A 12,713-nucleotide genomic window follows, 5' to 3' on the forward strand; every position below is an offset into this window, starting at 1 on the left:
TAGGACAGGACAGAGTGATGATGCCAGGAAGCAGGGCCGGCTGCCAGGAACAGGGAACTGCTCACAGGGATCTGTCACAGGGGTCTGGAGGGCAAGAACAGGAGAGTATCTTGACCATGGAGATGATTACAGACATGGGACTGTCTGTAAGGACAGGCTGGGAGAGCTGGGAATGTTCACATGGAAAAAGGAAAGATCCAGGGAGAGCTCAGAGCCCCTTCCAGGGCCTAAAGGGGCTCCAGGAGAGGTGGAGAGGGACTTGGGACAAGGGATGGAGAGACAGGACGGGGGAGAATGGCTTTCCATGCCAGAGAGCAGGACTGGATGGGATTTGGGGAAGGAATTCCTGGTTGGGAGGGTGTGGAAGGGCTGGGATGGAATTCCCAGAGAAGCTGTGGCTGCCCCTGGATCCCTGGCAGTGTCCAAGGCCAGGCAGGAGGGGGCTTGGAGCACCCTGGGATAGTGGGAGGTGTCCTTGCCCATGACAGGGGTTGGAACAAGATGAACTTTGAGGTCCCTTCCCACCCAAACCATTCCATGATTCCACAGTCTCCACGTGAGCTTGGATCAGCCTTGGCAGGTGAGCCATGCTCCAAGGGGGAGCTTTCCCTCCTCTGCTCCCACCCTCTGCAAGGAACTTGCCAAAGCTTAATGGGGAATCCCAGGCTTGGATTTGGGGAGATTTCTGACCAAAATTGGATCTGCAAAACAACCAGAGCCCAACTCCGCTCTCCCTCCTATACTCAACAGGGCTGTACATCCCCCTCCCCATACTCAAAATGGGCTCAGAGTCCTCCTCAGATCTCCAGGAGCTTTGGGATTTCCAGGGTATTCCCAACACTGTGCAGCAGCCTGGGAAGCTTCCCATCACTTCTGCTTGGCTGGGAATTTTGGTGACAGAGAATGTGGCTCTCACAGTGGCAGTGGGTGGAGGAAGAGCAGAATCCCAGCTCCTGCAGTGAGGGGAGGCTGGAGGCTGGAGGGAGGCCACAGCCGCAGCACCTCTCTGGAAGTGTCAGGGAGTCTCCAGGTGAGGGAAGGGGATTTACAGCTTCCTTAACCCCCTTCCTTTGGGATCTCCCTCTGGCAATGCCCTGGCTGAGCCCATCCGTGGGATTCCTTCCCTTTTCCAGCCCCTCCTGCCTCTGCCTGCCTGTCCCATGCTGTGCCTCTCCCAGCTGGGATCCAGGGGTGTTCTCTCCACCTAAGGCATCGGCTGCCTGGGATGCACAGGGAGCTCCCATCAGGATTCCCATCCCTGTGCATTCCCTGTGTCCCAGCCCTGGGGGTAGGAAAAGGGGCCCAACAACCAGCAGGGTGAGAAAGAATTAGAAGGGATATCAAGGGAAGAGATGTCCTTCTTCCCCCTCCATGTGCCTGGTCTTTCCTGCTTGGAATGATCAGCTGTCCCAGAAGCCTCCACCACCCACCCTTCTATCCATCACCTCCTGGAAAGGCCCCATCCAAACTGTCCTGGGATAAACCTGCCCCTGCTCAGGAGACGCTCAGGGCTGGGCCCTCTCCTCTGCCCTGGCCCTGCACCAGGGCCTGGGAATGATGGAATTTCCCAGTTCTACCAGGCAAGAAAGATCGGGAGCTGCAGGGGATGGAGGTACCACCCTCAGGAGCAGCTCTGGAACTGCCTCTGGTGTTGGGTTCTCTGGAAATGCCACAGCTGAGGAACCCAAGCAGAGGGTGGCCATGGAGCAGCAGCAGGAGACAGGAGAAGCCATGCTCCATCCCCAGCCTCCCGTTTTCCCTGGGACTGGTTGGCTGGGCTGTTCCTTACTTCTTTGGTTTCCTGGGAGAAATATCGATGGCAGGACCGGGTGCCGGCATATCCATGGGGAACATGTCCACCCACATCTCCAGGCGGCCCTGCAGGGTGGGAGAGGCACGGTCAGCTCTCCTTGTCCCTCCTGTCCCCTCCCCACCAGTGTCTCCCTCTTCCCACAGCCACCAGTCCGGCCATGCCAGATGTGGGGTGGGACAAACTTCTCCCATGCCATGAATCCTTCTTCACCCCTGCAGAAGCACCTCATGAAGGGGGTGAAACTGGATGGGTGTGAGGGCTCTTCCAGCCCAAACCATTCCATGATTCCATGATCTCCACGTGAGCTTGGATCAGGCTCAGCAGATAAGCCAAGCACCAAGGGGAGCTTTCCCTCCTCTGCTCCCACCCTCTGCAAGGAACTTGCCAAAGGCTCAGAGGGGCAGCCAAGGCTTGGATTTTGAGAGATTTCTGACCAAAATTTGGTCTGCAAAACAACCAGAGCCCAACTGTGTTCCTGCTCTCTTCCTTTTACTCAACAGGGCTGTGATTCTCCCCCAAAATGGGCTCAGAGTCCTCCTCAGGTCTCCAGGACCTTCGGGGTCTCCAGGGAATTCCCAGCATTGTGCAGCAGCCTGGGGGTTCCCTGTCCCTTCTGCTTGGGAATCTGTTTGGAATTTTGCTCCCAGGTGCCCCGATGTGGGGAATCAGGAGGGACAGTGGGATGTGAGAATGATGAGGGTAGACCGGGAAGCACCAGAGATTTTTCTCTGCTGGCATCCCGGGGTGACCTGCCCACCCTGAGGTGGGTTGGGGCTGCTTTGGCCCCCCTGGGCTGCCCCCACTCCCGTTGGAACGTGAGACCTGCTCGATGCCCGGCTTGTCGGGGTTGAGCAGCGGCCGTGTCTCCACGTGCTCGGGGACGAGGCGGCAGCCGGCCCGCGGGATGTCCTCCCAGTGCCGCAGCACCGCCAGCGCCAGGTGCTCGTCCGTCGGCTTCTTCTGGCCTGGAGGACAAAGGAGAGCTTGGACAACGGGGACAGGGACAGCAAAGCACCACTCCTGCTCCAAGGTGCAGAATTGCCTCATCCTCTCCATCCCTTGGGAACACTTTGTCCCTCAGCTGGCAGTTCCTGACTCCTCTTGCCTCTCTCCAATCCCTGTAGAAGGTTCAGATCCCCATTCTGTTTTCTCTGTCTGAACCAGTCCCATGCCCACTGACCACGTTTTCCTTCTCTCCTTCACCCCTCCTGGCCAGTCTCCCTCTTCCTTGGGCACACGACCCTCATCTCCCACAGTTTGGGAATGCATTCCCAAGGATAACAATTTCCTAGACACTGGAAAAGCCCTGAGGTGTCTCCATGGCTCTTTGGGCATGCACTGCTAGGAGAGCATTTCCAGAGGCAGCTTTGGGTGTCCAGGGATGTCCTTGAGTGATTCCAAGAGGAACCCGCTGGTCGGGAGGGTCTGTAGGATTCCTTAACTGGTCCCATACTGGGATGGTGATCGCAGGGCTGGGTGATGGGCCTTCCATATCTGTCTGGGGGAGTTGGACTGAACAACCTACAAAAGGTCCATTTCAAACCACTCCAGAATTCAAACTGCTCTGAGATTCCAACCTTGGATGATGAGGAGACCCTGCCAGACCCCCGCTCCCCTCCAGAACCTCCATCCCATGGGATCATCCCACAGGGCCATACCGTTTTCATCCTCGATCTCTGTGGGGCCCGTGAAGACCCTGTTGGCAACTTTCACTCTTCCCCCTGGCCCGAAGTGCGGCCCATCCACTTTTCCCTCTTTGCACAGCTTGGACAGGATTTGGGAGGGCTTCATGGGGTCACGCCAGGTGTTGTACCCGTGGCTGGGAACAGGAGGGCAAGATCAGCCAAAAAAGGTTGGGAGGAAAAAGAAACTTTCTTCCCCTTTTGCCAGAAAAAAACCCCACTGCACCATGAACCACCCAGAATTCCCAGTGAAAGAATTTGAGGCAGCAAAAGTGAAACTTCAGAGTAGACTTGATCCCTCTGTGCCCCTTTTGGAAAACCCCTCACACCCCACTTTGGCTCAGACCTGGAATTCCCAGTGCATCCCATTCCTGATGCTCAGCATCACCCCGTTTGCTCTGTTCCTAGTTCAGCTCTGATCTTACCCCTCTGCCGAAACCCACCAGTCCCCCCAGTCCCTCCCTCCTGCCCTGGGCTCGAGATGATCCATTCCACTGCTCCCTAAATCTGGTCACAAAACCAGGGGTAGCACAGACTCCTCCATTTATCCCTGCCCCTGGCGGGATTGGACAGTGTGAGATTTTTCCCAAAACAAATCATTCCAGGATTGGCAGGCAGTGAAGGGGGCAGATTCCTGTGGGAGCTCTGGGTGGGAGGTGATGCAGAGGAGGGTCCAGATGGGAGGCGGGGCAGGAAAGACTTTTCCCGTACATGGAGTAGGTCTGGGACACCCCGCAGGTCGCTCGGTGCTTGCTGTAGAAGCGATTCTCCAGGTCGATCTTGGTCTCCCCGATGAGGTCGTCGGTGCCCACCAGGTCCCAGTCGTACACAGCCACGGTCAGCATGGACTCCATGGGGAAGGTGGCCTCGATGTCGAAGGATCTGGGATTGGGGGAAGCAGAGTGTGAAAAACAAGGTTTACTTTCCTGATAAAATTTAAAACGTTTAATAAAAATACAATAGAAGACAAATAAAGCAAAGAGTTAAACGGCCGGGTGCTTGGCATTCAGCCAAGAGCACACCTACTATCTTCGGACACATTTCTTAAATACTTTTTTCATTACTGTTGCACGTTCACAGACTATTATGCATATTCATAATTTTCTATAAACTAATTTCCATATTCTAGGAACTGTTCAGTACGGCTACTCCTTGGGTCTGCCTTTTTAGAGTGTGCATGTTTCTTGGTTGTGGATTCAGTTCGTCCTTTTTATTAACTCCAGTTTGTGCGTTGGTCCATACTTTTTTCATATGGTAGATGATTATAATTGGGATATTAGTAGCAGGGTCTTTATCATATGTTTACTGGATGTTATTCTGACTAAACACACAATTTATGCATAACTATATCAGCTGCTACTACTACTACGATGTTCTAAATGTTGTTAGTAACAGAAATAAAAGGAAAGTTATTTTCACATTGTACACACAGCATTCATCTTAATATTTGCAAAAAGCCAACTTTATAATATGTATTTATAACAAGAGGAAAGCTGCTGCAGGGTCTGGCTGCCACTCAGGACAGACCCGTGGAGGAGGTGTGTCTATTCCAATCCATGGATATTGTTCAATTTGATCCGTCACTGCAGGACCTCTGACGCGGGGTTTAACTCAACCACCAGCCCTCAACAAGAGGGAAAATCCTCAGCCTGGATGTCCTGACAGCCCTGAAACTGAGTTTGTGTCTTATTCTCACTCCAATTTAGGTCTAATGATTCCTAAGTGGGTGTTTCACCTTGATCAGATGAATTTCAGGTTCATCTCCTAAACACCCAGTACTACACTGACCACACGCTGGCAAAGAGAGACGTCCTGGAAGGACAATCCATACTGTGGGAATGTGCTGGGTTTGTACGGAACTGATTTTTCCAAGAAAGTTACAGCAAAACCAATCAGTGACTAGGTTTGGATATTGACATCTGGTGAAGCCACTAGAAAGGTGACACGCCTCTGTGAAAAAGGTTAAAAATCGGGGAAAATCCCAGGAATTTCGTGTTGTGAGTGACCGGGTAGAGAGGGCTCACAATCTGGCTGTACTCAGGAATGTGCATTCTCCAAAAGCCTTGGGCACATAAAAACGCTTGTGTTTCCTTCTTGCTGGTCGGTGGAGACATTTCTGTGATTTTAGTGATGGCCTCAGTGGGAATCTGAATCCCTCCCCCCCAGCATGGCTTTCCTGACCTAGAGTTCCAAGTTTTGTCATTATATATTGTCCATGAGAAGGGAATGGAAAGTTGTGGAGGAGGGGAAGTGTTCTGAAGGTTTTGTTCTGATCCTTATTAATTTTTTTTCTCTCTTGTAGTTTTGTTAATAAACCTCTCTTTATATGTGGGCCTGATATTTTTGGGCCTGCGAGATTTTAGTCTGCTGGTAGCTGCTAACTCCTTTCCCAAGGGAAAAGTTTCCTAGGAAAGCTTTTTCCCAAAACAATCTTGGCAAAACAGCCATCCTTTCCCAAAACAATCTTTCTCCAGGTGGTGTTTGCCTTTCTGGTTCTCAGAGAAAAACATTTTGGCTCTTTCCCTAGTTTAACCAGTGGGATTGGGGAGGTGTCAGCCCTGTTCACCAATCATGTTAAGTCTGTATCAGAACACCTTATAAAATTAGACAATTAAAGGGTTTTTTATGCCTTTTGCCTTCTGATATATTTGGAGTCTCTTGTCTTTTGTTCATGTCCTATTTATACCCTTTAAAATTTGAGCCTGCTTTGCTTTTCTCCTGATCCTATCTCACAGCAGAAAAAGAGTAAATAATTCTAGTGAGCACTCGAACCACTACAGGGATAAATCCCATCATTCCAGCCCAGGGAGCAGCCATGGGACACCACAGTTGCAGGTCTGAGGGCTGGCAAGCTCAGGCTCAGCTCGGCAGTTCCAGGCTTGGACGGACTCACTTCCCAAAGACGGGGTTCAGCTGCTTGGAGATGTAATTCTCCTTGTCCTTGATGTCCGTCTTGCCCAGCTTGATGGCGATGTAGGGATCGGCTTTCCCGTTGATGTCAGCCGGGTGGAGGTCCGTGGCCTGGAGGGAGCAGAGGGGATGGGTCAGAGGTCAGTGCTGTCCACAGCAGCCAGGGATTCAGGGATGGGCCTGTTCTCCATCCCCGAGAACACCCGGCCACTTCAGTCCCTAAACAGAGTGTCTTGGATTGAAACTGGGATGAAACAGGGTGTCTTGAAATGAACTGGGGGTGTACCTGCCTCATGTCAATCCCTTTTCTTCTTTTGTTTGCTTTTTTTGTACTACTACATTTTTATTTTAATGTTCTTACTAGAGCACTGTTATACCTATTCCCATATCTTTGTCTGAAAACCCTCTTAATTTCAAAATTATAATAATTCCGAGGGAAGGGGCTTTACATTCTCCATTCCAAGGGAGGTTCCAGCTGTCCCTGGCAGACTCCTGTCTTTCCAAACCAAGACAATCCTGGCTCATGATCCACTGGAGCTGAATCCCACCATCATTCCAGCACCAGGATGGGCTCCGGGTGGGAGGGAGTGCCAGATCCCGCCCATCACACCCCAAATTCCCACTCACCCGCACGATGTAGACCCGGACCAGCACGTTGATGGGGTCGTTGCTGGGGATCCCCTGGAACATCCCAAAGGTGGGGTCATACCCCGCCTCCTTGGTGACATCATCGGGGAGCGGCACTTTGTAGACGCACATGGAGCCCTGGTGCGAGGCAGAGCATGAGACAGATCTAAAAATTCTGGCCCATCTTTTACAGCAAAACTCCATAAAATGATGTTTTATTTAGTGAATATTGAATGTTGTCACCCTTTGCATACTTTAAAGAGCTGCAAGCATCTGGGGCCCCTCGATAATAATACAGAGCTAACCCAAACACAACAGGATAACAGAGCTAAGAATGCAGATAAGTAGAAGAACTCAGACTCTTAGCCAGCAGAAACTGAGTTCTCCCTCGAAAAAGTGCCAAAGGGGCCAAAGCACACATAAGAGAGATAAAGGTGAAGAGATCACCAAGGAAGACTCCGTTTCCTTTATCTTTCAGAGACCTCCAGAGACCACCGCGATGAACTGAGCATGCCAAGAAGGGCATTTTAATTGGAGTTATTTATGGAGTTACTTATTTTTATGGAGTTAGTTACCATATGGGTGGGGCCAGGGAATGAATACATATGAGGCGGATTGTGCAATGTCATGCACACGTAAAATCTCAGGGAATGATAGGAGGGGCAAGCTCTCTGGTGTTCATGCGTGTTTTTGGTGAAGTTATTCCCCACGAATCTCAACGTTGATTAAATACATACCCCTCTAACAACTATTATTAATTGCAGAGTTCTTTCTGCCCCGTTTCAGAGCACAGCCCAACTGAGTCCTGCTTCTCCAGGGAAGAAAACCCATCCCAAAACACCCTTCCCAAAGTTCCTACCACCATTCCTAACCACTCACTTTGAACCTCCCCACTATCCGCTCCTCCTCCGTGGCGTTGTCATCGTTGTCCCCGATCTTCCCCCGGAGCAGATTGAAGGTGTGCAGCCAATCCTCAAAGTTGTCAAACTCTGCTTCCAGCTCTTTGTTGAAGACCTGAGAGGACAGGAAGTTAAAAGGGGCGAATTTGCGATAAAAACAGAGGTGAGCAAAAGATGTGAGTACTCAATCAGCTCAGAAGGAACAAGGGGCAGGACAAGGGGAAATGGCCTCAGGCTGGGCCAGGGCAGGCTCAGGTTGGACAGCAGCAGGAATTTCCCCATGGAAAGGGGGCTCAGGCCTTGGCAGGGGCTGTTTGGAGTGCCCATCCCTGGAGGTGTCCCAGGAAGGCCTGGATGTGATACTGAGTGCTCTGGGCTTGGGATCAGTCACAGGTTGGATTCAATGGTCTGGGAGTGCTTTTCCAACCTCAGTGATCCTGGGGTGCTGTGAACGTGGACACCTCAGCTCCCAGTGCCTAATTTTTTTAGGAAGGAGAAGGATTTCCAGCATTATTGAGTTAGAAAAAGGGAATCTTGGAAGAACGGGTGGCTCCATTGTCCCCCCTCTTTGCGAGATCCAGGTCTAAGGCCCATGTGAACACCAGAACTGCAGGCAACACAAATCCTGAGAAATCCTTGGGATCACTAAACCAGAGCCCACCCCTATCCTGAATCCTGGCTGGGCCAGCTGTAATCAGGCAGGAAAACTCCCCCTTTGAGCTGGGACAGCTCCAAGCTGTCCAGGGAGGAGCCTCTCCCTGCACAACCCCTTTTCTCGTGACCTCGGGTGTTGCGGCGCACCCACACAACCCCGTAAATGTTTCCACATTAAGAAAAAGAGTTTCAGTTACACCCCAGGACTTTCAAGGGAGAAGAACCGGAAACGTCTGTGCTTCTCTCATCATAGTTGGTCCAGTCCCAACACAACGGCACCTGTTGGATCTTTGGAATGTACCTCAAGGCCTGTAGCTGTTTCTATTGGGCAACTTGCCAAAAAAAACCCCTCATTGTACACTTAAGAACAAGCACAAAGCCTCTCGGGGCTTTTTGGGGTGTCTTAGCAGGTGCAAGCGGCTTCCCTGCACTGTGCACAGCTTCAGTTCTTTTGTTTTGTATCATTTGTTGCTTTCTTCTTAATTAAAACCTTTTGCTTTTCCAAAACACACCCCATCAGATACCTTCCTAATTATTATTAATTAATTAATATTATAATTAATTATATAAATATTTATATATTATAAATTATATATATTAATTATATACATATTTATAATTATTATAAATTAATTAATTTCTGGGAGGTTGCTGGTCAACCCTCAGAGTGGGATGAACCCTCGTGGGGTTTATGACATGCTGGCCCCACGCAGGATTTCATCCCTCAGGCTTCTTCCAGCTATGGAGAGAGGCTGGGAAGCCTTGTCCTGAGATCACCCGACCTGCAGACCTGACTTCCTTCAGAGAAAAACACATTTAGGGCATCATTTTATAAAATTATATATTTTATAATATATTATAATTTTATAATAATATAATTTTAATAATACATTATAATTTCATAATGTACTCAAATAATAATTTATAATAGATATTGTGATATATTATAATTTTATAATTTTATGATATATTAGAAGTTAATAATAACTACATATATTATAAGTGAATTTAAAAAAATTATAATATATTATAAGTGAAAAATAATATATAATAGATAAAATTATATAAATTGATAGATTAGGTGAGAGAACTTGCCCTAAATTATGTATTTGTCTTCACTGCCCACGCTGGGACAGCATCTCTAGGAGAGATGTCCCAAGGCACACCATCCCTATGATTTGGCACTTCCATGGAAGCACCCCCCAGTACCTTGAGCTCATCGATCTTCTGCTTGTTCTTCTTCTCAGGGAGCTCAGGGACAGGCTGCTGCTTCTTTTTCTTGTCATCCTTGGGTGCCTTGGACTTGTCCTTGTCCTTGTTCTTCACCTGAGCCTTGGAGCCTTTCATGGGAGAGTCACCAAGTTTGAGTCCGGGGGGGAGAGGAGACGGAAAGGAGGAAGGGAAGGAGGGAGGGAACGGAACTGAGGGTGAGGAGAGGTGGAGAAGATGTGGCAGGGCTTGGACAAGGTCCTTCAAAGAAGAGGAGCGGGAAAGCTGCCAGCTGCCACTGCCTGCAATTCCCATCCCAGCCCTGTGCTGTCTTTCCTTGGCTCTGGATCACAGCGTCTCCAGGAACCCGGAGATCTCTGTGCAGGGAATTCCAGTGCTGATCTGAGCAAGAATCACTTGGAGGACTACAAAACATGGGCAGAGCGCTTTGGCAGCTGTGAGGAAACCTGGTCCTGCCCACAGCAGCTCCTTTCCTTCCTCCTCCCCAGGACCTCTCCTGATTTATGGAGCCTGGGGAGTGGAACCCCAGCCTGGGAATACAGAGGGGACGGTGCTTGATGCTGCTGCCCTCGGATTGTCCAGGACCAGCTGCAGCCACAGGTCACCAGAGTTTCATTTGGAGCAACCACCAGCCATGGAAGGCTGGGAAGATGGACAGACCCTTTTCCTGACCCATAGACGGGGCTCCTGAGAGGATTTTAAATTTTAAATCTTTTTAAATCTTTTTAAAGATTTTATTCCATTTTCAGTCTCACGAAACGGGTGAGATGGCACAGGTGTTACAATTCACACCATCACAATCATAAGCCAAATTATTTCCTACTTACAATACATTATAAACTGGTTTTGGCCTATCAGCTTTTGCCACACCGTGCTGCTAATGCTTTTAAGCAAATCATCTAAAATTATCCCACATGGGTCCTGCTACAATACATCTTTCATAGTTCTATTTCTCAAAAATATCCAGTCTATTTGCAAGGTCATAATTTAAAACTTTTTTCTAGTTCAATTTCTCTCTCAGCAATGTCTGTCATATCCTATGGCCTTTCTAAGTCAGCGTATTTGATCTCAGGGTCTGCACACAGATGCACAAGGCTACTGGAGCCTTCTGACAGGCTTTGGGAATTCTCTACAAATCCATCTCTCACAGGAAGAGGCTAGGAAAGGTGAATTCAAAGGAAACTCCTCCTCCCCTCTGCAACCCCTGTCCCTTGATGCCTCTTTCATGAGGGCTGGACATTATTCAGGGATGGGGGCAGGCAAATGGAAAAACTTCACATGGACAAGGAAAGGGGAAGGAGTGGGAGAGCCAAGGGAAATGGATCATTCTAAGGAGACAGAAAGAAAACCACGGAGGACACCAGTGCAGGCCCAGGAGAACGGCCCAGAGCTGTCTCCAAGCTCAGCAAGACAAGACCTTGTTTTTCCCAGGATATAAAGATTAATCTCCCAAAAAAACAGTCTTGGAATTTTACTCAGCTGAAGGATTTTGCATCACCTGGGCACAACAACAACAACCCCCTGTCATGGGAACAAGGAGCACACAGAGAGCAAGGGTGGAATTCCTCAGGGATACCCCTCCCAGCCCTGCTGGCATGGCCAGATGGACAAAGTCACCCTTGACTAACCAGTCCCAGGATTCTTGGCTGGCATAAATTTTGGACAAAATCAGTCTCCCCTGAATTTAGGCAAGGTCAGAAGCCCACCTGCCCTACAGACGTGACTTCCTTCAGAGAAAAACACATTTAGGGCATCATGTTATAAAATGATAATAAGAGAAAAATAATATATAATACCTAAAATCATATAAATTGATAAATTAGATGAGGGAACTTGCCCTAAATTGTGTATTTGTCTTCACTGCCCATGTTAGGACGGCAGACAAGGAGTTCAACATGCAGGGAAAAACACCTGCAAAAATGGATCCTTTTTGGGAAAACACAACACGCTGGGAGTGTCTGGTGTGGCCAGAGGGCTGCAGCACATTCCCAAAGGGATGTCCAAGCACCAGGAGGATTCCTGGCCCCACCTTTCCCTGCCACGTTCCCGCTCTCACTCCCAGCCTTACCCTCTCCGATCTCCATCTCTTCCTTCTCCTCTGCTTCTGCCACGGCTGCCTCCTGCTGCCGGAGTTGCTGGGGGAGAAAGGAGGACACTGGGTATTAGGAACAGGGTTTTCCTGGAAAAAGCTACCCAGGGCAGTGGTGGATTCCCCATCCCTGGAGGGATTTGAAGCCACGTGGATGTGGCACTTGGGGACACGGTCAGTGGTGACCTGAGCAGTGACAGGGAATGGTTGGACTCGAAGGGCTTTTCCAGTTTTGGGATTCCATAACAGTCACAGGATGAAGCACAGCCCCAAGGCTTTGGAAGAAGCTGGAATTAGGGGAGACCTTGCAGGAAGGGAACAATCTCCCCTGGGTACCCCTCACTGCTGCTCCTCACCCACCTCCTTCATCGTCTCAATGGAAGCGAAGTACTTGGACCACCAGTCCAACATGCTCTCGTCCGGCTCCTCCTCCTCCACTTCCTCCCCACCTCCACCTCCTCCTCCTCCTTTCTTCTTCTTCTTCTTTTTCTCCTTCTCTTCCTCGGTCTGAAGGGACAAGGGGAGCACAGACAGGGAAGGGGAGGGATCAGGTGAAAGGGAATTGTTTCTGGAAGCACAGAGGTGGGGGGTGAGGCACCTGAGGAGGGAGAACCCCCCCAGGCTTGGGGGCCTCGTGAACTTTCTCCCTTTTCCAGCCCCAGGCACTGAGGCACAGAACAGCCAAGGACGACCAAGGCTATGGAGACAGCGCCAGAACACACTAGAATTCTCTGGGAATTCAGGATTCAGGCCAGGAATCGAGATTTCAGGTGAGATCCTACAGAATGGTTCGGGTGTGAGGGGCCCTT

At 49.9% G+C, this 12,713-nt stretch overlaps 1 protein-coding gene across 3 annotated transcripts in view; it reads right to left on the reverse strand.

Moving 5' to 3' along the window:
* Window positions 1-12,713, reverse strand: part of OTOF (otoferlin) — a 97,161-nt gene that overhangs the window by 6,267 nt on the left and 78,181 nt on the right. For all 3 annotated transcript variants that reach the window (XM_063422840.1, XM_063422849.1, XM_063422857.1), the window contains 10 exons: window positions 12,265-12,411; window positions 11,884-11,950; window positions 9,795-9,925; window positions 7,912-8,046; window positions 7,033-7,170; window positions 6,389-6,516; window positions 4,207-4,377; window positions 3,472-3,632; window positions 2,636-2,778; window positions 1,790-1,878 (listed from right to left, as the gene is read on the reverse strand). In XM_063422840.1, coding sequence (XP_063278910.1) covers window positions 1,790-1,878; window positions 2,636-2,778; window positions 3,472-3,632; window positions 4,207-4,377; window positions 6,389-6,516; window positions 7,033-7,170; window positions 7,912-8,046; window positions 9,795-9,925; window positions 11,884-11,950; window positions 12,265-12,411 — 1,310 coding nt within the window. The remainder of the gene's footprint in view (window positions 1-1,789; window positions 1,879-2,635; window positions 2,779-3,471; window positions 3,633-4,206; window positions 4,378-6,388; window positions 6,517-7,032; window positions 7,171-7,911; window positions 8,047-9,794; window positions 9,926-11,883; window positions 11,951-12,264; window positions 12,412-12,713) is intronic.

Source organism: Prinia subflava, chromosome 2 (assembly GCF_021018805.1).
Source record: "Prinia subflava isolate CZ2003 ecotype Zambia chromosome 2, Cam_Psub_1.2, whole genome shotgun sequence".
In the NCBI taxonomy this organism is placed as follows: domain Eukaryota; kingdom Metazoa; phylum Chordata; class Aves; order Passeriformes; family Cisticolidae; genus Prinia; species Prinia subflava.